This window comes from Heterobasidion irregulare, assembly GCF_000320585.1.
Source record: "Heterobasidion irregulare TC 32-1 unplaced genomic scaffold scaffold_13, whole genome shotgun sequence".
NCBI lineage: Eukaryota > Fungi > Basidiomycota > Agaricomycetes > Russulales > Bondarzewiaceae > Heterobasidion > Heterobasidion irregulare.
In genome coordinates, this window is record NW_009258209.1 from 589,766 (window position 1) to 610,657 (window position 20,892).

The 20,892-nt window shown below is 59.9% G+C and overlaps 9 protein-coding genes across 9 annotated transcripts; 2 read left to right on the top strand and 7 right to left on the bottom strand.

Annotated features, from left to right (window-relative positions):
• Positions 1 to 163: 163 nt before the first annotated feature.
• HETIRDRAFT_330547 (uncharacterized protein) lies at positions 164 to 1,003 on the bottom strand (the record flags this gene model as incomplete). Its single annotated transcript, XM_009554460.1, has 4 exons — positions 164 to 339; positions 406 to 486; positions 547 to 649; positions 839 to 1,003. The coding sequence occupies 4 exons, from the start codon at positions 1,001 to 1,003 to the stop codon at positions 164 to 166; spliced, it is 525 nt and encodes a 174-aa protein (XP_009552755.1).
• Positions 1,004 to 1,190: 187 nt separating this feature from the next.
• On the bottom strand, positions 1,191 to 2,493 carry HETIRDRAFT_442533 (uncharacterized protein). The gene is made up of 3 exons (XM_009554461.1): positions 1,604 to 2,493; positions 1,461 to 1,521; positions 1,191 to 1,380 (listed from the first exon to the last, which is right to left on the bottom strand). The coding sequence occupies exons 1-3, from the start codon at positions 2,426 to 2,428 to the stop codon at positions 1,370 to 1,372; spliced, it is 897 nt and encodes a 298-aa protein (XP_009552756.1). The 5' UTR covers positions 2,429 to 2,493; the 3' UTR covers positions 1,191 to 1,369.
• Positions 2,494 to 4,143: 1,650 nt separating this feature from the next.
• HETIRDRAFT_331192 (uncharacterized protein) lies at positions 4,144 to 5,067 on the bottom strand (the record flags this gene model as incomplete). Its single annotated transcript, XM_009554462.1, has 3 exons — positions 4,144 to 4,687; positions 4,762 to 4,933; positions 5,019 to 5,067. 3 exons carry the CDS (start codon positions 5,065 to 5,067, stop codon positions 4,144 to 4,146), a joined length of 765 nt encoding a protein of 254 aa, XP_009552757.1.
• Positions 5,068 to 6,655: 1,588 nt separating this feature from the next.
• On the bottom strand, positions 6,656 to 7,202 carry HETIRDRAFT_108085 (uncharacterized protein; the record flags this gene model as incomplete). The annotated part of the gene is made up of 2 exons (XM_009554463.1): positions 6,656 to 6,973; positions 7,041 to 7,202. The coding sequence occupies 2 exons, from the start codon at positions 7,200 to 7,202 to the stop codon at positions 6,656 to 6,658; spliced, it is 480 nt and encodes a 159-aa protein (XP_009552758.1).
• Positions 7,203 to 10,073: 2,871 nt separating this feature from the next.
• On the top strand, positions 10,074 to 10,522 carry HETIRDRAFT_330795 (uncharacterized protein; the record flags this gene model as incomplete). The annotated part of the gene is made up of 2 exons (XM_009554464.1): positions 10,074 to 10,248; positions 10,305 to 10,522. 2 exons carry the CDS (start codon positions 10,074 to 10,076, stop codon positions 10,520 to 10,522), a joined length of 393 nt encoding a protein of 130 aa, XP_009552759.1.
• A 1,221-nt stretch (positions 10,523 to 11,743) lies between these two features.
• HETIRDRAFT_220959 (uncharacterized protein) lies at positions 11,744 to 12,616 on the bottom strand (the record flags this gene model as incomplete). The annotated part of the gene is made up of 1 exon (XM_009554465.1): positions 11,744 to 12,616. A coding segment is annotated over one exon (873 nt), but the record flags the coding sequence as incomplete, so codon positions are not given.
• A 688-nt stretch (positions 12,617 to 13,304) lies between these two features.
• HETIRDRAFT_331260 (uncharacterized protein) lies at positions 13,305 to 14,383 on the bottom strand (the record flags this gene model as incomplete). Its single annotated transcript, XM_009554466.1, has 4 exons — positions 13,305 to 13,637; positions 13,702 to 13,819; positions 13,917 to 14,047; positions 14,126 to 14,383. Coding segments are annotated over 4 exons (840 nt in total), but the record flags the coding sequence as incomplete, so codon positions are not given.
• Positions 14,384 to 14,619: 236 nt separating this feature from the next.
• On the top strand, positions 14,620 to 19,102 carry HETIRDRAFT_482054 (uncharacterized protein; the record flags this gene model as incomplete). The annotated part of the gene is made up of 16 exons (XM_009554467.1): positions 14,620 to 14,716; positions 14,786 to 14,917; positions 14,974 to 15,086; positions 15,151 to 15,237; positions 15,515 to 16,237; positions 16,303 to 16,645; positions 16,716 to 16,776; positions 16,827 to 16,967; positions 17,023 to 17,054; positions 17,107 to 17,196; positions 17,254 to 17,427; positions 17,492 to 17,798; positions 17,853 to 17,928; positions 17,983 to 18,023; positions 18,082 to 18,889; positions 18,963 to 19,102. 15 exons carry the CDS (start codon positions 14,620 to 14,622, stop codon positions 18,833 to 18,835), a joined length of 3,171 nt encoding a protein of 1,056 aa, XP_009552762.1. The 3' UTR covers positions 18,836 to 18,889; positions 18,963 to 19,102.
• Positions 19,103 to 19,146: 44 nt separating this feature from the next.
• HETIRDRAFT_330634 (uncharacterized protein) lies at positions 19,147 to 20,811 on the bottom strand (the record flags this gene model as incomplete). Its single annotated transcript, XM_009554468.1, has 6 exons — positions 19,147 to 19,314; positions 19,381 to 19,527; positions 19,607 to 19,696; positions 19,776 to 19,880; positions 19,954 to 20,388; positions 20,449 to 20,811. The coding sequence occupies 6 exons, from the start codon at positions 20,809 to 20,811 to the stop codon at positions 19,147 to 19,149; spliced, it is 1,308 nt and encodes a 435-aa protein (XP_009552763.1).
• Positions 20,812 to 20,892: the final 81 nt, after the last annotated feature.

The following is a 20,892-nucleotide window of genomic DNA, read 5'->3' on the forward strand; positions in this document are numbered from 1 at the left end:
GGCAGAGATGGGTCTATGGATTGTGCGGCCGCGAGCGCGACGGGGCGGTACATACAACTACATACAGAATAAATTCACGGCGATTCGAGGGCTTTACCGTAGCCTGCGTCTTCCCCTCCTTCGCATCTACACCCCGCGTCTCTCGCGCCTCTCGCGCGGGCGGCTAGGTGGCCGGTGCGACGACGCCGCACGCGGGGCAGCGGCGGAGTGCGGGGTCCGCGATCCAGCGCTCGATGAGGGGCTTGAGCTGGGTGCCGAGGTCGGTCACGTGGAAGGCGTCTTCGCGGATGATCGTGGGCGCGGCGTGGGCGGGTTCGCGGCAGTACCAGCGGAGGCGGTCTGTGGGCCGGCGGCGGCGGCGGGGGTGAGTCGTGGGATGGAAAGTGGGGAAGCGAGGCGACGCACCTGTTGCGTCTGCGGGGCGGACGCGCTCGATGACGAGCCCGATGGTGTCTGCGAAGCGGACGGGGTTGTGCGGGGTGTTGGCTGGAGGCGCGGTGGGTCAGTGCGGCCGCGGTTGGGAGAGAGCGGGGGAGGGTCACGGACCGGGGAGGAGGAACATCTCGCCCTCTGCGATGTGGATGTCCTCGAATGCGTCGCCGTCGACGACGCGCAGGAGCATCGCGCCCCGGTACTGGTAGAACCACTCCTGCAGCACACACCGTCGATCAGCGTCATCCCCGTCGTCATCCCCGTGCTCCGTGCTCCGTGCCCCGTGCTCCGTGCCCCGTGCCCCATCCGTCCAAAAACAGACGCCCGCCCTGGCCCCGCTGACAGCTTCGCAGCGACGGACAAAAGGGGGACCACAGGGCACGCGCACGCCTCCGCCACGACGCACCTCGGTCTCGTTGACGTGATAGTCGCGCCGCTCGTTCGGGCCCCCGACCGCCATCACGACGTAGTCCGCGCCCGCGTACAGGCAGAAGTTGTTCACGGGCGGCTTCAGCAGCTCCCCGTGCGTGCGCAGCCACAGCGGCAGGTTCAGCGGCGGCGCGAGCGGCATCTCCAGGGCGCTTGAGTCTCTGAGCGGCGGTGCGGGAGCTCGATGGGACGGTGTAGGTCAGAGGCGTGCGTCCGTGCGCTCGATGCTTAGGAGGAGGAGGAGATGTGTGTTTTTCGACGAGGAGATAATCCTTGCGAGATAAGATGAGTCAGTCACTTACTCATTCCGCGCGGGCCGGTCCGCCGGTCCGTTTTCAGAACGCAACGCTCCATTGATCCATGCCATACAACATACAACCAAAGATGCTTTCGTAGTACAATTCCCTCCATGTGATGCCTTCTCCCAACATTCCTCACTTAGTAGATGAAACAATACCCGTCCCTCTTCAGCCGACAACGTCCTCACACCGAACATTCCGCGAGCCGATCAGAAGCCCCCTGCGTCGGACGCCCGCTCATCAGCACCGCCGTCTATGCAGCGTAGCCAGCTAGCACACTGCAAAAACACAGACACTCACCGCCAAACTTGCTCAAGCCCTCCCGCAGGCCGCTCCCGATCTTGTCCGCCGTCGCAGAGTCCTGCACACGCGCACCCGTCAGCGCGCGTCCAAGAACAAAACCAAGACAGTACACCGGGGAGGGTCGAGAACGGCGAACGCACCAGGTTGTACCCCGCCTTTTGGGCGGCGAATGACACGCCCTTGTCCAGCCAGTCTCCGCCGCCGGTCGAGCCCTGCCCGTACCCGCCTCCGCTGCTGCTGTTGGAGTTGGAATTGTTGTTCGAGCTGTCGTTCGAGCCGCTGTTGCCGCTCGAGCCGTAGCTGTCGTCGTCGTTCCCAGACCCGTACGACGCCGTCTTGTTGCTGCCGTAGCTGTCCGAGTCGCCGCTGTTGCTGTTGCTGTTGCCGCTGTTGTTGTTCTTGTTGCTGCTGTTGTAGCTGTCGTTGCCGCCGCCGTTGTTGTTGTTGTCGTTCTTGTTGCGGCTCGAGCCGTACGAGCCCGAGTTGTCGTTATCGTCGCTCCCAACGTTGTTCGAGCCATACGACGACGTCGTCGTAGTCGTGGCGGCATTGTTGTTGTCGCGGCCCGACCCGTACGACGAGTTGTTCCCCTTCTGCCCGTCGTCCCCGCTCGACCCATACGAGTCCCCGCCCCCGCCATACGCCGACGACGCGCTGTTCCCGCCCCCGTACGTGCCCCCGCCCGCGCTCTTGGCCGACCCGTACGAGTCGCCGTTCCCGCCGTACGACGCGCCGTCGTTGTCGTCGCCTTGACCAGACTGCTGCCTGCTCTGCGAGCCATACGAGTCGCCGCCGCCGCCGTTACCGCTGTTGTTGTAAGAGTCGTTGTTGTTGTTTCTGTTAGAGGTGGTGTTGTTGTTGTTGTTCCCCCCGAACGAGCCGTCGTCGTTCCTCCCCGTGGCGTTCGAGCCATACGAGTTGGAGCCGTACGAGTCGCCGCTGTCGTTGTCGTTGTTATAAGACATGGCGATGAACGAGAATTCGAATGTAGAACGAAAATGCGGATGCGAGCGTGCGGCGGGTTGGATTGGGCTGGGCTGGTGCGAGGAAAGCTGGGGGCGGATTTATATACCGTACCGATCCCGCCCCGCCATTGCGTCGATCCCGAATGGATCGTGCGAGCTCGTGCGCGACGTCATCGCCGCCACGCTCTCGGTAGGCCACGCCCGCGCGGCTTCCAGTCGGCTTCCCCGCCGCACGTCATTATTCATGGTTATAAGTATAGCTCGACGGCCGGGCTGACAGCTGCAGCGGGCTATACAGGAAGGACTAGCGCGTGCGGCGGTGCGCATGCGCACGCACGCGCGGTCGCAGTGCGCTGCTGCTCGTCGGTCGCCGGGTGCCCATGGACAGGTACGGCCAGGCTCCAAGGGGCGCCTCGAGCTTCAGAAGCCATTGGAAGGAACTTGGAAGGTCCGGGAATGATTGGGCGAGCGAGGCACCGGCCTGGAGAAGAACGCGACGTGGGAGCGTCTTGACGTGATCGTCGATACGGCAGTCTCACCGCACTTGTAGTGACTTATTCGTGCTGGCCCGCGTTCGTCCCGCCGGTGCAGCCGCCGTGGCGCCGCCGTCGCCGGGATGCGGTGCAGATCGCGTCTTTGGGCGTGCCTGGGGTTGGCTTCGGAGGCCCTCCGCGCCCCTGCGAGTCCAGCATGCCCTCAGATGCCCTCAGATGCCGTCGAAGAGCTTCTCGAATGGCGGACCCTGCCTGCTCCACGGCACCGCCCTGGGAGCGCGATCGCGATGGCGGACGGACGGTGGGGCATGGTAGGGTGCACCCGGTGACCTCTTCGTCGGCGCTCGACCGTGTCATTTGCGGAACGCGGCGCGCGAGGGCGCACGGGGGTCGGCATCGAATGTCGAATCGATGTCGAATAATTGAGATCGGACGATCGAGGGCCAGCGCGGCGCCGGGACGTATTTCGTGCACGCTAGTAGACTGCTCGTAAGCCAGCAGCGCCGGCCGTCTGCCACGCCCGCACGTTCCCTGCGACACACCCTGACACGCCCTAAATGTATGCGCGTCGCCTCGTTGACGTTATCACGAGTGAGCGCGTGGATGAATGGAAGGAGGAGGGGAGGGAGGGGAAGGAGGAGGCACCGCCCGAGACAGCGCGAGCGGATGCGGACTGGAGGGCTGGACCGTCGAGGCGTCGCGCGCCCAATCCGGCTTGCTAGTGAGTGTCAGCCTAGCTCGTAGTAGCTAGTGCAGAGCACCGTAAGCAGCACGAGGACAAGCACAAGTAAGCGCCGCTCGTACGCGGACCCCTCCGCGCAAGACGTCGCGGCTATATTAAGTGATCAGCGTCGGACGTGCGAACGTGCGAACGTTCGCTACTTCAAAACGTCGGTGTTGAACGATGTCGGCGATTATTGGGAATGTTGACGGGGCGGTCACACGTGAATACATAGTGCGAGGCTGTGAGCTCAAGCTCAAGCTCGAGGCGAGGCGCGGCGCGGGGGAGCCAGGGATGCGATGGCAGGAAGATGGGAAGCGCGAGTTCTAGAGGCGCTGACGGGACGGATGGAACAGCGAAGCCTACTCACACGCATAATTATGCACGGCGCACACGCTGGAAACAGCCAAGCGGAGCCCCACGCATAGCATCACGGACCCGCGCGCGCCGTAAAGCAAACGGACGACCGCCGCGTTCTCATTGCTTCCAGTCAGGCGATATCACACACGCACCAGATCGCAATAGCCCACCAGCCCGCTCCCGTACTCCCTCACTGCCCCCGCCCCCGCCCCGTCCAAAACACTCCCCACGCGCTCCACCGCCTCCGCCAGCACCGCACACAGCCCCGCCTCGCCCTCGTACAAGCTCCACGGCCGATCCGGCCGCCCAAATGCCGGCGTCCCTCGCAGCTCGACGCACCGCAGCAGGAGGCGCACCCCGCCCGCCATCGCCGACGCCGCCGCGGCACGATGCCCGGCGCCCGCGCGCCCGAGCGCGTCGCTCGCGCAGAACAGCGCGCACGCGTTCCCCGCGGCGCCGTGGCAGAGCCCCGGGCCCTTGCGCAGGAGGCCGCGCGCGCTCACGAGGGCGGCGCCGTGTGCGAGGGCGGAGAGGAGTGCGGGGCGCAGGGCGGGGGGTAGTGAGAGCGCGGGGGCGGGGAGGTGCGATGACGATGCGGGTTGGGGGTCGGGTTGGGGTTGGGGTTCCGAGAGCGCGAGCGCGGTCGCGAGGAGGGGGAGGATTCCGGGGGCGCCGTGGCACCACCTGCGGGCGGTAAAGTGTCGTTGTCGGTGTCGTTAGCTCACGTACCGCGTTTGCGCTCGGCTAAGGCGGCGTACTGGACGAGGTCGTTCTCCCTGTCCTGGTCGTCGTGGCGAGCAGGGGCTTTGGAGGGCCAGTTGCCGGTGCGGTCTTGGAGGGAGACCAGGTAGGCGAGCGTGGACGATATCGCGGCGGTGTGTGGGTAGAGGAGGGCAGGTGGCGCGTGCAGGATGATCTGCAGGATGCCGGCTGTGGGGGAGGGGGAGGAAGATCGGCGCGGCGCAAGGGAAAGGACAGAGCGCGGCGGGGGCGTGGATGGGGAGACAAGACGCACCGACGCCGTGCGCGCCGCCGAGGTAGCGCTTCCCATGCCAGCGCCACATCAGCGCCGGCCGCGGGGTCTCTGAACCGCCACCGTCGCCGTCGCCGACGCCGACGCCGCTCCTCGGCTCGAGCTCCTGCGCGAACCGCGCGGCGCCGGCCTGTCCGCGCGCGATGATGCCGTCGACGAGCGGCCTGAGCGCTTGCGAGGACGTCAGCGGGCGCACGAGCGCGTGGAGCGCGGAGAGGGGGGCATCGGACGAGCGGCGAGCGTGTGGTGTTTGCGCGCCAGGGGTACACTTGTGGAGCGCCGCGCGCAGGAGGAGCAGGGCGTAGAGCAGGCCCGCACGCCCGTACAGGAGCTCGCACCCGTCTTCGGCGTCGGTTGTGGTGAACGGCGGTGCGAGCGCGAGCGCGGAGGAGAGGAGGGCTGCGCAGCGTGCGCATGTGCGGTGGGAGAAGGGAGGTCTTGGTGGGGAGGTGGAGGCGGAGGCGAGGTGGTGCAGCTGGTAGAGGAGGACGAGGGTGGCAGGGCCGACGCTGGTGTCGAGGAAGGCGACCTTGGAGCCGGATGTCGGTATAGAGAGGGCGTCAGAGGCGAGTGCATGGGTCAGTTGCGCGTGGGCTATAAGGAGGAGGTTGTGGGGCTGCAGGATTGGGAGGGCGGTGGTTGATAGTCGGAAGTTCATGAGCGAGATGCCTAGGACCGAGAGGGGTGAGCGGACGGGGGTTAGCGCGGGCGATGAGAGGTGGGGAGGAGCGCGCCTGCGAGTCCTGCGTAGACTTTGGAGCGGGGGTGTTCTGCTGCATGCTGGTTTACGGACGTGAGTAATTGGAGGAGGGCGGAGGACAGCTGGGCGTGGATGGTCCTGAGAGAGCTCGAGGACGGACTTAGGCGAGGCAAAGGCGAGGCTGAGATGTCGATGTACCGAGAATGAGTCTGGGGAGTAGGATCCATGATGGGATATTCAGCTCGGGAGGACTGTTTGTGGGCGTGACGTATACGAGCGTATACGTGACGAAACTCCTCTCAGGGTTTCGAGACGTCTAGCCATCTATGCCGTGCATCCGTCATGGAGCGCACACTATCACCACTACCGTTGAAAGCATCGTCATTCGCGGGGCCCAGCTGCCCACGGCTACGACTCGAGGATGAGTGCACCACAGCGCACGAAGGAACGAGCTGACACTGTTTAGTCACCGATTCGTGGGAACCCCTATCTGGCGAGGGCTCCACTTCGGGACGGCCGGCGCTTCTCGCTCGACAGGTGGGCACCGACCCTCACCTCGCTAGGTGTGCTACGGGATGCGCATATACTAACGGAGAACAGGAACGTTTCCGCTTGAAAGGGCATCAGAACCGTTCGAAGTCATCGGCACTAGACCCAAACATCGATATCAGCGGACGGAATGCGGATGGCATTTGAATTGTTAGAGTAACCCGCAAGACGTCGTGTTTGGCCTGTCGCGATAGGTAGGCGCGGTAAAAGAAGTGCTGCAAAGATATTTCGACTCGCATCTCATCGGTATACTAGGTATGACATGACGAGACTGGCGATGTATGTCAAACCGCGTCGAGCTCGACAATGCCGCATTGCTCACCTATTCACATGTTGAACCAAATGCAAGTGACCAGGTATAAGACAGCGTCTACCTCCGCGTCCCGCCGAGGGCCAGGTAGATGATCTGGAGGATGCACGTCCATCCTGGCGTCAACCAGTCAGAGTTGTACATCCTGCAGTATTCCCAGTATTCCGGGTAGAAGCCCCCCGTGGCCCAGTCGACAACAGCAGTGATCGTGGACCCGTCGACGATGATGTTCCTCGGGATCAAGTCCCTGTGGGTGAACCGGATGGGGGCGTTCCGGGGAAAGTGCGAGAGCAGCTGCTCGGTCCAGTCTTCGGCGCTGAAATACAACAGCATGCGGCGGAAGTAGTCGGTGAACTCGCCGACGCTCGTGAATGCGTGCTTTGGAGAGACATGCCGGGGGGGGGGGGGGGGGGGGGAAGCAGTTGCGGAACGGCCCTCCGGTGACCGCCCCGAGCGTCTTCGGTTTGACGGTGTGCATCTGCCGCAGAATGGACTTGAGCTGGGCAGCAACGTGCTGGAGCTGCTCTTCTGTCATGTCGTCGACGACCTTGTCGAGAGAGACACAGGGTGCGCGTTCGACACAGATGTACCACGCACCGGTCGTCATCGTATGGAAGAGCTGTGATGGTATGGAAGAGCTGTGATGGCTAGTAGGCGAGGCGGGGGTGGTACAGGATGCGAGGCACAGGCAAGGAAACCTTCTCGCACGCGTAACAGGCGCAGATGACTTCCTCCGAAAGATTATAGCTTGTTTTGACAAGGATGCCCGGAGATGACTCGACGACGATGCTAGCATTGCCCTTATAGACGACGCGCTCGGATGGGACCGCGTGCAAGTCTATCTACGTCGTTAGCACCCAGAGACCGCCAGGCGGAACTGCTACGGTTCCCGGACTGCCTGCGTTCAGAACGTGCGAGGACATGTCTGTTGTGAAGGAGCTTTATGCAGCTGCAGCTGTTGTAGAAGCTGTACTTGTCCACTCACCATAGGTGGCCGCCGTAAGCAGCAACGTTGAAAGATATTCTTCAACCTCGGACGGGCGTCACCGCAAAGTTGTGAATAATCAGGCAAGCCAGAAGTGGCGTTGCCGCAGCTTGCCACAGTCCACTGCCGGCTGCAGGGCGCTACGGAGCCGAGACACGATCAAGTACACTTTCAACCGTCTATCAGAGTCTATCATGTTGAGATATGGGCTAGAAGTATTACTCAGCGTCTGTGTAGATCACTATATATTGAATCGGTAAGTACCTAGAAGTATTACTACGTGATAGAAGCGTAAGTAAAAGTGACATCTATGTCTTAAGAAGAAGCAGGCTCACCTCAGCGTCTGTGTAGATCACTGAGGGAAGCCCGACACCGAAGGCGTCAGTAACTACAAGCGCAGTGGCTGAGAGCTGTATAGTACTTCGGCAATCTCCGAGCTCGTCAAGTAAGTACGCAATAAGTAAATCATAAGAAAGAGATGACAAAGGTGATTTGCCTCAGTCCAACACACCCCCTCAAATCTCCTGAAGTCCAATAAGCTCTATCATCTTCTCAATCTTCTGACGAGCCAGCGGTTTAGTAAATCCGTCAGCCGCCATCTCGCCAGTAGGACAGTAGCGTAGCTCAATGAAGTTCTTCTCGATAATGTCGCGGATGAAATGATAGCGGATGTCAATGTGCTTTGTGCGAGAATGGAAGGCATCATTCTTGGCAAGGGCAATGGCGGATTGGTTATCGCCATAGAGAATGGTAGGTGTGGTGAGAGGGGAGAAGATGTTGCCTAAGAACATACGGATCCACAATGCTTCCTTCGTTGCATGAGCGAGCGCGACATACTCCGCCTCGGTGCTAGACTGAGCAACAATTGACTGCTTCTTGGAAGACCAAGACACAGCGCCACCATCGAACAGAAAAACATAACCCGAGATTGAGCGTCTGTGCTCCTGACCCCCATGATCAGCATCTGAGAATCCCTCAATCCCCCGCTGCTCCTTCCCAAAAGTTAGCCATAACTCTCGTGTGCCCTTCAAATACCTCAGCAATCGCTTTGCGGCTTCCCAGTGAGCACGTCCAGGATTCTGCATGAACTGTGAAAGATATGACACCGCAAAACAGATATCTGGTCGAGCGGCAACGGCAGCATACATGGCAGATCCAATAAGTTCCTGGTATGGAACATTGCGCATCTCGGAGAACTGCTGCGGAGTGGATGGTGATTGCATCATCGTGAGGTGTGCATTTGGATCAGTGGGAGTGGAGAGTGAATTTGCGGTCTCGAGATTAAAGTGTGAGAGAATTGTGTCGATGTACGCACGCTGAGACAGGGAAATAGTCCGCGCCCCGCGATCACGCTTGATCTCGATACCGAGCAACCAATGAATCTCACCAAGATCTGTCATCTCGAAGGCCCGATTGAGGGCTTCCTTCATAGCTAAGATGGCAGCCAAGGAACTAGCAAAGAGAGCAAGGTCGTCGACAGAGACAGCAATGATGGAAACACCCTCGTCGTCACGCTTGTAGAAGATGCCGTGTTCGACGGCACAGACCGTAAAGCCCATGGCGAGGAACGCATCACAGAGCTTCTTATACCAGCGCCGAGAGGATTGCTTCAAGCCATAGATTGTCTTGAATAAGCGACAGACTTTCTCTTCGAGGCCGGGCACTGAGAAACCCGGGGGTTGCTTCATAAAGATCTCTTCCTCGAGGTCTCCATTAAGGAATGCATTCTTTACATCCATCTGATGAATTTCCCAGTCAAAGCGAGCCGCAAGAGCGAGTAGAATCCGAATGGAGGTAAGTTTTGCGACTGGTGCAAACGTGTCTCCGTAATCGATGCCGGGGACCTGCGTGAAACCCTGCGCAACGAGCCGCGCTTTGTAGCGCGTGATTTCGCCGGCCGCGCCCCGCTTGATCTTGAAGACCCACTTAGAGCCGACGACATTGGCGTTCAAGGGCCTGTCGACGAGCTCCCAGGTGTTGAGCTTTGCGAGGCGGTCAAGTTCGTCTTGAATCGCCGCATCCCATTGCGGCCAGTCCGGTCGTTTCCGAGCCGCTTCCACGGTGCGGGGTTCCATCCCCTCGGTCGCTTCCGCTGCCATTGCCCACTCTATTCCTTCCCACTTCCTCCCCAGCATCTCTACCTCCTCCAGGACCTCTTCATCGGCCTCTTCATCGGCTAGGAAAGATTCCATGGCCGCTACCTGCGCACTATCGACAGGATTCGACTCAAGGTCTGGTTTGGGGTCCTCGGATGCTCGCATGCCACGAGGGACAGCTGGCGCTCGTGCGCTGCCTGTCGTCGTTCCTTCGCCTCGTTCAAGGCGTCGGATGTACTCGGAAGGCTTGGGAGTGCGACGGGGACGCGTCGTTTCGACGCTGGGAGGAGAATTGGAGCGCTTGGGGATGTAATCCGGGGTTACAGGTAGGTTTTGACCTCTTGTTGCGCTTGCGTCGAGTTGCGCTGGCGCCGCGTCGTCCTGCTGACCTCCCGGGATGCTTGTAGGCTCGCGCGACTCGGTTTTGAGCCGCGATGCGTCGACGGCATTCGACGGCGTCGTGTCTGGGGTGCCAGGCGCGCTTGCGCGACCTGCACCCTTTGCAGAGTGCGCCGGCGTCCGTGCGTCGTCGTTTGGGCTGTCATTATCGTCGATAATGACGTCCGGTACCGGTGAGTCGTCCCAGCGCACGTTGCGCTCGACGCTGACCTTCCGTTTCATCGGCCAGTACACCAATATCCCCTTGCTTTCAGCACTATAGCCGACGAAGCGTCCTTCGTCAGCTTGCGCGTCGAGCTTGCTCCGCCCCTCTATCTTCACCCATACTCGGCACCCCCACTCGTGGAGTCCACCCAGGTCCGGCTTCGCGCCGTGGACCTTCTCGTATGGCGTTGTGCCTTCAAGCGTGCGCGTTCCGGTCCGATTCCACAACCAGACGGCATGTGACATTGCTGCACCCCACAGGGACCTTGGAAGTCCCGACGCTATCAACAACGCGCGGCCGCGTTCTACAACGGTCCGTAGGAACCGCTCGGCGGTCCCGTTTTGTGCCGACGAGTCGTGAACAGTCTTCTCATGGACTGTTCCCTCGTCTCTGAGGTGGGATTCGAAAGCGTCAGAGGTGTACTCGCCACCGCGGTCGGTGCGTAGAGTGCCGATCCGAACGACGCCACGATGGCCCTTCACGAAGGCCTCGTGTTGAAGATAATGCTTGAAGGCTTCATCCTTCGAGCGTAAGAGTTTCAGGACGATCTCTTGCGAGAAGTCGTCCATAATGGGCATCGCGTAGCGATAGCCAGTAAGAGAATTGATGGGTGCGGGGCCCCACAAGTCTGAGTGTAAGAGCTCGCCATAACGTTTTGCGCGCGGTCGGGTCCGTTCCTTCGGGAATGAGACCCGTGTCATCTTCGCCTGCACACAGGCAGTACAAAGCTCCATTTCGGAGACGAGAGCGTCGAGGGTGATACCTTCGATGACTCTTTCCTTGACCAGCCTCTTTGCTGTGTCCAGGGATATGTGACCCAGGCGACGGTGTAGTTCCCGCGCTGATAGCACGAGGTTGGCATGAGCTTCCTCGTCCCCCCCACGTGGTATCAGAGGGGTGCCATCGGCAATCCTGGCGGAACCTGCAGTTCTCGAAAATTTTTGACTGACGACTTTGTACAGGTTGTTTGACCGCGGAATTCTCGCGACAACATGATCGGAGGGGTCGGAGATCCTGCAGATCCCCCCTTTCAGATAAATGGAGTATCCAGCCTTGTCGATGCGACTGGCCGAGATCAACGTGATCGCGATTGACGGCGCGTACAGCACATCGGATAGCCGCACGGCGGTCATGTCGTCCCCATTTGGGAGCATGACTGTAACATTTCCGCGGCCAGTTGCCATGAAGGTACGTTTGTCGGCTGCGTAAATGGGTTTGGATGGGATACTGACAAAGTCTGTGAATTCTTCTCGATAGGGTGACATGTGGTGACTCGCGCCCGTGTCGAGGCATCGGACACGTGTCATGGACGAGACGTCGGGGCCTGCTGTCAGTGCCGCAAGGTCAAATGTCGCCGTGAATCCAAATTCGGGATCTTCAGCATCCTCGGCAACTGCAAAGTTCCCCGCACTCTGGTCCGCACCCTTCTTGTGTTGGCCTGGCCGATGCATGCCTGCCGGCCATTGGCCTTCCTTCCCGCCGCCGGGTCGGAAGCAGTCTGCGGCTATGTGGTTGGTAAGTCCACAGTTATAACACTTCTTGCCACTCGACGACTGATTGCCCTTCTTTCCTTTCCCGCGTCCCCCTTTTCCTTGTTTACCTCCGCCATGTGAATACAGCGCCGTCTCGTCAGACGGTGCCTTCTTCTCGAGCCGACCTTGAATGCTGCGCCGGTCGTGCTCCTGCGTGAGGTGCTGAATGATTCCGGAAGGGGTAAGGGGCTTCGAACTGAGACTCGAAGCAGCCGTCATTACTGAAATAACGGACTCGTAGGACTTTGGGAGAGAGGAGAGAATGACAGCAACAAAGTCATCGTCGCCGAGAGCCGCATCCATGCCAATGAGCTCGTTCTGGAGTGCGATCAAGGTGTCGAGGTGCGCACGGACATCGCCGCCCTCTTGGCATCGAGAATCGTGAATACGCCGTCGAATGTCAATTTCGACCATCTTTCCCCGCTTCTCCGCAAGATCGCAGAGCGCCGTCCAAACTTCCTTGGCGGTTGTCTCCCCTTTGATTCGATTGAGGATGGAGTCGGGGATCGTAGAGTAGATCTGCTGCTTGATGGCGGCTTCTCTCTGATTGTATTCATCAACCTTCTCAATAGCCTTGTCATACTTTTCTAGAACATCATCTTTAGCATCTTCGGCAGGAAGCTCGGGCTCTCGTGGTTGCCGAGCAGTGCCAGCCAGGTGTCGCGACAGCCCTGTCTTTGATTCAATGGCTGTCTGTACCCGATCCTTGTAGATCGGCCAGTTTGACAGATCTTCTGAGAGCTTCGGAACGGTAGTGACAGTGATTGAATTGGCGAGCGACATGGCTTGGACAGCAGGGCCCATAACCTGTTGAGATATGGGCTAGAAGTATTACTCAGCGTCTGTGTAGATCACTATATATTGAATCGGTAAGTACCTAGAAGTATTACTACGTGATAGAAGCGTAAGTAAAAGTGACATCTATGTCTTAAGAAGAAGCAGGCTCACCTCAGCGTCTGTGTAGATCACTGAGGGAAGCCCGACACCGAAGGCGTCAGTAACTACAAGCGCAGTGGCTGAGAGCTGTATAGTACTTCGGCAATCTCCGAGCTCGTCAAGTAAGTACGCAATAAGTAAATCATAAGAAAGAGATGACAAAGGTGATTTGCCTCAGTCCAACATATCAGGCCCTCAAATAGAATGATCAAACCTGTTCCATTTCCCAGAATCACGTCCGATCGTTAGTCCCTTCAAGTAAAACAACACCTTAGCAGATCCCTTAGAACATTTCCGCGGCGCGTACCCACTGCACACCCCTCATCATGGCCATGACATGACCCCGCCGCTCCCTGACTGTTCATGCGAAGGCGTCAGGGAGTAAAGGGGCATCGATCTTCATTCGCTTTCCTTACTATGATATTTCGCTTTCGATAGATGCAGAGACCGTCGGCCGTAAGATTCCGATAGAAGAGGTCGGCAAACCTCAGCCCCATGTCTGTATTTTAGTACAAAAAAAACACAACCTATTGCTTTCAACCCATCGCAAATACAGTCAGATATACATGCTGCCATCCCCGACCTCTCTTCTCTTAAGCTGAGATTTCCCCTCGCGGGCCCCATCTTTTCTGCGCCACTGTCGTTTGAGCGTCTCCCCGAGAACCTCGAAGACGGCCTGATCTACCGTTTGCATCGTTGCCGACGGCCAAGCGATGTCCTCCTCGCTTATAGTCGATACATCCTGCTGGGTGAGGTCGGACGGACGGGGCCGCGGGATGCGTGGCGATGGGAGGAGGAAGGCGGTGGCGGAAGGTGAAGGGGAGGATACGGAGACGATGGAGAGGAACGCGGCAGACGTGGTCTGGATAAGGTTCGGAGGCGCAAATGACTCGAACTGTGGAAACTGTGAGTGACATTCAAAGGAGCTAGCTCCCAAAGGTCGACGGTCTTACTGGGGCGCCTGTCCCACTGGGGCCGGTACTCAGGTATCGCACCGGCGCTTCATCGCGGTACGGGACGGGTGCGGCGGTGATGTAGACTGGCGTAGGATATGTGTCGAGGAGGACCGTGCTGTTTGGTGGATTGAGGAGGTGTGCAATCCAGTCAAGTTTCAGTCAGGCGTTGGACTTTAAACAAGGTGAAGAGCGGGAAGGAGAGGGGAATGCACTTTGCCGGCTTGAAATAATCGAGGACGGCTTGCGCATAGGGGCTCATGGCCCAGATGGGCAGCGAGGCGGTCAGCTCGGACACGACGACGGTGGTCGCGTTTGACCATGAGGGCCGGAATACCAGTCCTACCTTGATGTTCACAAGTTACGAGACGATGCACATTGATATCCTCGCATGAAACGAAGGGGGACACAAATGGGGGCGCACCTGGAGCTGGTTGACGTACACTGCGCCCTGCTGCTCCTCGAGACTAGCACCCTTGGCCCAGATCTTACCTGCATCTCCGGTTGCAACGACGAGGTTCCCGCCTATCGCGTTAGTGGGGGAGATTCCTTTGATGTCGATGCCGACGTTCCTGCTCTGGTGGTTGCCTTCCGGGAAGAGAGGATTGAATTCGTCCTCTTCCTCGTCCGATTCCACGGCGTACCGTGGGGCGGTGGTGTCACTGAGAGGATCTATATTCTGTGCAATGCAGCAAAGTCAACATCGGGGCCTCACCCACAGGGGAAGAAAAGCAAACCATTTGGGTGGTGGTCGAAGAGAAGAGAGTGAGTGGACGCGCCGCGCAATGCGTGACCGACGCGTCGTGGCGCTGACGTAGTTGGAATGACGGCCCCGAGGCAGCGCTGCAGCCAGCCACATTGAGCGCAGAGCCGAGTTGCCTCGCTGCCCGTCCCAATCCTCGTCTGCGCGTCGACACAATGTACAAGCTCGTCACCGTCCTTGTCGACTACTTCGCCGCGAACAACTGGGAGCCAGACGAGCCGGGCGGTGCTCCTCCAGGCTCCCCGCCAACATGTACGCCCTCGTCGGACATCTCCAGTCTCATTCAGTTCTACTCACTCGCGACTTTCCTTTGTTGCTCAGTCAAGTTTGAGGGGCCATGGTTCACCACACAGGCATCGCTTTCCACGGTCATCGGTGTCACATCGTTTCTGATATTCTGCTACTGCCGGACGCGATGGCCGCTCCTATTCGCACCGCGCACGAAGTTGAAAGGTGCGTTCACTGACAGTATCCAGATCTGTGCATTCTCCTAATCACCGTGCGCATAGGGTTCTCGCCACACGAGGCGCATGCTCACCAAGCTTTCTTTGGGTGGATACTTCCCACTCTCAAGATATCCGAGTTCACTGTGCTTCAGATAGTTGGACTAGATGCAGCAGTGGTGCGCCCGTGCCCTCTCACACCATGTTTCCCTCTTTCCTCTTAACTCATAGGATCTCTCGTAGCTTCTAAACTTCTTCAAGATGTCATTTTATCTTTTTTCTGTCTGCTCTATCTTTGCTGTCACTGTCCTCATGCCAATCAATTTCAAGGTGAGCGTTCGGTTTATCTCGCGTTCTGTCAGTCTTGTGTGTGCAATGCCACACTATACTGGGAGATGCGTCACTCTGTACATCAACGGTGGTGTGCCTCGTGGATGACCGGTATACTCTTCCTTCGTCGTCAACCACGCGTATGGCACGGCTCATGATTACTTGCAATGCTGTCGTTCATCCTTGACGTTTTCACGTTACAATGGACCTCAGTTACCCCAAAGTTTTTGTCATCAGCCCGGCCTAGACTTTGTACAACTGATAACACTATGTGCAGAGGAACATTGGTATCGGCGACGAAGACGACGATGACGACGACGGGGACTGGAATTCTCTCGCCGATCCAGGGACCCAGCTGCCCCCGAGAGGCCGCGACTGGCTCGACCTGATCTCCGACGCCAACTCCTACCTCTCCCTCCACCTCGCCTTCACCTACCTCTTCACTGCCCTCGCGCTCTATTTCATCTATAAGAATTATCGGCGCTTCGTCCGCGCACGCCAGCTCTTCTCCCTCGAGCTCGTGCACTCCATCGCCGCGCGCACCGTGCTCGTCACGGGACTCCCGCCGCACCTGCGCGGTGAGCGCGCGCTCGCGGAGCACTTTGAGAACATGGACCTGGCTGTGGAGAGCGTGAGCGTGTGCCGCGAGGTCGGTAATCTAAAGGAAATGCTTGACAAGCGGACAAAGGCGCTCATGAAGCTCGAGCACACGTGGGTACAGTACGTCGGGAACCCGAGTACGGTCGAGAACTACGATCCCTCGGACCACGCTATTCTGGTCGATGCTGCGGACCCGGAGTCGCAGACGAATAATAATATTGTCGTGCCGCACCGGAAGCGGCCGACGCTAAGACCGGGGTGGTTCAAGCCCAAAGTCGACGCGCTGCAGTACCTCGAGGCGCAGTTCCAGGAGGCAGACGACATGGTCCGCAGGCGTCGCCGGACAAAGTTCAAGGCGACTGATGCGGCGTTTGTCACCTTTGAGCAAATGTCCAGCGCTGTTAGCCCTTTTTATACTTTTTGAGCCTTCCCCTGATTTTCTTATCATCTTTTTGTCTATCACAGCAAGTTGCCGCGCAGATAGTCCACAGCTCGGCCCCGTTCCAGCTTAAAACTAGACCGGCGCCCGAGCCACGCGACATCATTTGGTACAACATGACCTTTTCCCAGACTTCCCTCCGCGTGCGCGAATGCTTCGTCCTCGGCTCCATCGCGCTCCTCTTCTTCTTCTGGGTCATCCCAATTACGGGTCTCGCCAGTCTGCTGAGTTACAAGGAGATCAAGAAGACGATGCCGTGGCTGGGACAGATGATCGACAGCAACGACAAGATACGGGCGATCGTGCAGAATTCGCTCCCATCGGTTGCGATGATCACGCTGAATGCGCTGTTGCCGTTTATCCTCGAGGGTATGTCCGCCGCACTCATGAGTCGCCGCGCGATTTGGGGTTGATCACCTCGTATGTTGTTTTTCGCTAGCGCTCACCTATATGCAAGGCTACCGCGCTCGTAGCTGGATCGAGTATTCTCTAATGAAAAAGTACGTTCTCATTCGCTTCGATTTTCAGGCCTATCTTAGCTGCGGCACAGATACTTTTTGTTCCTCCTCATCAACGTCGTCTTCATATTCCTGCTGGCGAGCACGTACTGGCAACTCGTCCGAGATTTGGCCAACTCGCCGGCCAAGATCCCGGAAAAGCTAGCAGCGGCCCTCACAAGGGGGCGTGCAAGGTCTGCGTGATGTTCCTGTTCTACCTCGTGATCGGATCCTTATTTTCGCGCGCAGACACTTTTTCCTTTCATATGTCATACTTCAAGGTAAGAAAAGGTCGCTACACCCATTCAGGTTGCTGAACAAGCTTCACCATAGGTTTGGGCATCATGCCTCTTCAGCTGCTCAATCTTGGGGTTGTCATACCCCGCATGTTCATCCGGATGTTCTCTACGCGCACTCCTCGAGGTACGTGTAGCGCCGTTTTGTTGATCAGAAGCGCAGCTCTCAACGCACCTCTGGCAGACTTTGCCGAACTGAACGCGCCGCCCATGATCAACTACGGCGTCGTATATCCCCAAGCGATCCTCATCTTCGTGATCACCCTGCTGTACAGCGTCATACAGCCCCTCATCCTCGTCTTTGGGGCTATCTACTTCGGCATGGCCTACATAGTCTACAAATACAAACTACTCTTCGGTACGATCCTTGCTGCCAACGGCTCTCTGCTACCCAATGACCGGACACTGCTTCGTCGTTATAGTGTTCTACAAGCCATACGAGTCGCAGGGGCAAGCGTGGCCGATCACGTTCACCCGCCTCATCTGGGGCGTCATCATCTTCCTCATCTTCATGCTGGGAAACTTCATCCTCAACCGCTCCTTCATCCTCTCTTCCCTCGTCACTCCCCTGATCGCCGGCACCGTCGCGTGGTCGTGGTACATCGACAGCTCGTTCAAGCCGCTCAGCAAATTCGTGAGCCTGAGCTCGGTGTTCGAGGTGCAGAGGGGGGAGGAGACGGAGGACGTGCAGCGGTTGAGGGCGGGCCACCCCGTCACTTGGTCGCAGAGGTGCGGAGCGGAGCGCGATGCGATGCTGCGATGCTGACCATCTATTTTTCGCAGTAATTTGAACCGGAGGCGGTATGCGCAGAACGACGAGACGCTGTACGTCGCGCCCGAAGACGATAGAACCGACTACGTGCGTGTGCCCGCTCACATCGTCCCCTCCCCGCTAACACCGCCCGTCCCCCAGTCGCAGCCCCCCATGGCCAACTGGTACATCGGTGTCCTAAAGTAACTTTCCTTCTCATCAACCCAACGAACCCTCGACTCACATTCTTCTTCAATAAAGCACCGGAAAGCGCCGTTACGGCCACCCCGCGTTGACCGGCGTCCTGCCCTACCCGTGGCTTCCCCTCAAGAAAGGAGAGACCCTCGTGAACACGCGCACAGCGGGGCACGGCAACGGCCCCAAATCCGACCAGGCCGTCGTCCTCACCCTCCGCAAGCGGTACAGCATCGTCAAGCGCGGCGCCACGCGCTCGCTCGTCGCCGGCAGCCGCGTGTTCGGCGACCTCCTCACGCCCAACGGCGCCGACCCGAGCGCACAAACGCCCGGCGGCGGTGCAGCGGAGCAGAGGACGACCGATAACCCGTGGCAGGAGACCCGGACTGCTGGCCCGTCGACCCACCGCGCGCAGACGGCGCCGCCCGCGGCGATGCACCACCGGCTGAGCTACGACTTTGGGTCGGGCGTGATCGTCCTGCCGGACGACGGCGACTGGCTCGGGATCGCGGGCGGCGTGGACGGCGTGGACGAGGAGGTGGACGAGGACGACTCGGAGGACGACTACGGCGACACGACGGGGCTGGAGAACTCGCAGGCGTCGCTGGACGCCGCCGCGGCGGGGGCGGGGGCGGGGGCGGCGCCGGGCGCAGGCGCGATGGAGCGCGCGGCGTCGTCGTCGTCGAATGGGAACGGGAACGGGGCGGAGGAGCATGCGATGGGCGGGACGCCGGGCAAGGCGCGGCATGGGACGTATTTTCATCATCCGGAGCGGAGGCGGCAGACGATCCCGGGCGCGTTCCCGCGCGTGGCGTCGTGACGGCGGGCTTGCGCTTCTAGCCTTCTACTTCACGGACCCAGATCTATCTCACGAGTGCGTGCGCTCGCCTGTCGTCGTGCGTGTAACATAGGCTGACTGACGGTCCTGGCTTCGCGGTTGTGTTCAGATCTATTATGTTACATGCGACGGTGCTTGAGAACGTGTTAATCTTGCTTGGATACCCCACTTTACGTTTTTTTGTCACTCTTACTCTAGTTACTTGCTGTAGACCTTACGATGTGCGAACCCGAAAGACATGTGCATATTCAATATGAGACTGCGTTCGCTATGAGCTAGTTCCCATCGCGCGATCACGACATCTCAGCCGCCATCTCCTCGGCCTCGGCGAGGACCTCCTCGAGCGCGTCCAGCCTCTGGCGCTCCTTCAACGCGAGCACGATGTCCTCCAGCGCGTCGCCCTCCATGACAGAGCCCCACGTCGTGTTGAGCTTCCCCACTCGGTGGTCCGTCACGCGATCCTGGGCGAGCGACACAGGCACGTCCGTCACTACGGGCGGGCGAGATATTGGGGGCGCGGTACGTACCTGCGGGTAGTTGTACGTCCGGATCTTCTCGCTGCGGTCGGCGGTGCGCACGAGGTTGCGCCGCGCGGCGCGGCGTTCGGCTTGTTCGCGGATGAGCTTCTGGTCCATCAGGCGCGCGCGCAGGACTTGGAAGGCGCGGCGGCGGTTCTGCGTGCGCGGGGGCGCGGGGGGCGGGGGATGGGGTGAGTGCGAGAGGTGGGGGAGACGGACGGACGGACGGACGGACCTGGTGCTGGCTGCGCTCGTCTTGCATGGAGACGGTGATGCCGGTGGGGACGTGCGTGAGGCGCACGGCGGATTCTGTTTTGTTGACGTGCTGGGCGGGACGGGACGGGGGCGACGGGTCAGCGCGTGGGGGACGGGGCGGTGGTGGTGGGGGCGGGGCGTGTGCGAACCTGTCCTCCTGCGCCGCGGGCGCGCATGACTTCGATGCGCACGTCGTCCATGTTGAACAGGTCGTCCTCCTTTTCCGCCTCTGCGTCTTCGGACAGCGGGAGCACCTGGTTTAGCAGCAGCTCAGTCGTTCGTGTGTGAAGAAGAAGGGGGGGGGGGGGGGGAAGGGCGCAGGCTCACCACTGCGGCGACGGTGCTGGTGTGCACGCGGCCGCTCGACTCTGTCGCGGGAACTCTCTGGACCCTGTGCACGCCGCTCTCCGCGCGCAGGGCCTCGTACGCGCCGGCGCCCGTGATCTCGAGTATGGCGTCCTTGAACCCGCCCTGCTCGCTTGCGTTGGCGGACACGACGGCGGGAGCCCATCCGCGGGCGTGCGCGTAGCGCGTGTACATGCGCAGGAGGTCCGCGCAGAAGAGCGAGGACTCGGAGCCGCCGACGCCGGCCTTGAGCTCGATGAGGGCGGACATGGCGCCTGTGCTGGGCGGGGGCACGAGGAGGGCGGGGAAGTCGCGCGTGAGGAGGGCGGAGAGGTCGGCAAGGAGGGTGGACTGCTCGTCTTCGGCGAGCTCTTTGAGGTCGGGGAGGGCGAGGAGGGCGCGGTTCTCGTCGAGCGACTACTGGATCTCGGGGCTGTGAGCGGGGAGGACGGAGAGGTGGGGCAAGGCGGGGCGGACCTTGTGTACGGTGAGCCAGCGCTGCCAGGCGCGCGTGAGGGGCCCGCTGTTTTTAAGCAGCTTGGACAGCCGGGTGTCGCTCTTCGGCGCATCGCTATGCTGTGCGCCTGTGAGAAACGTCGAATGGGCGCGGGCGCGTGAATCAAAGCGCACCTCGTCAAACGTCTGTCGGGCGAGCGCGACCTTGAACTGGACGACCTGGAGGATGCGCGCGTGCTCCTTCTGCACGGCCTCGAACTGCTGCCATGGGTCTTGCTGCTTTTTGTGCGGCGCTGCGCCAGCGTAGGTGCGCCGCGGGCGCGGGTGATTTCGCAGGGCGGCGAGCGGGGACGGGGAGCGGAGGGACGTGCGGAGGCGGAGCATTCAGTGGGCGATGGAACGAAAGCGGGGTGCTTACGTCATCGCACGTCGATTTGCTCGTGGGCGGGTCCGAGGACGACTTGT

What these genes read in the sequence shown, in the direction of transcription:
- HETIRDRAFT_442533 (XM_009554461.1), bottom strand. Translation starts at nt 2,428, where the DNA reads ATGTCTTATAACAACGACAACGACAGCGGCGACTCGTACGGCTCCAAC. An exon ending in AAAAGGCGGGGTACAACCTG is followed by an intron (nt 1,522 to 1,603) that starts GTGCGTTCGCCG and finishes GCGCGTGTGCAG; the next exon opens with GACTCTGCGACGGCGGACAA.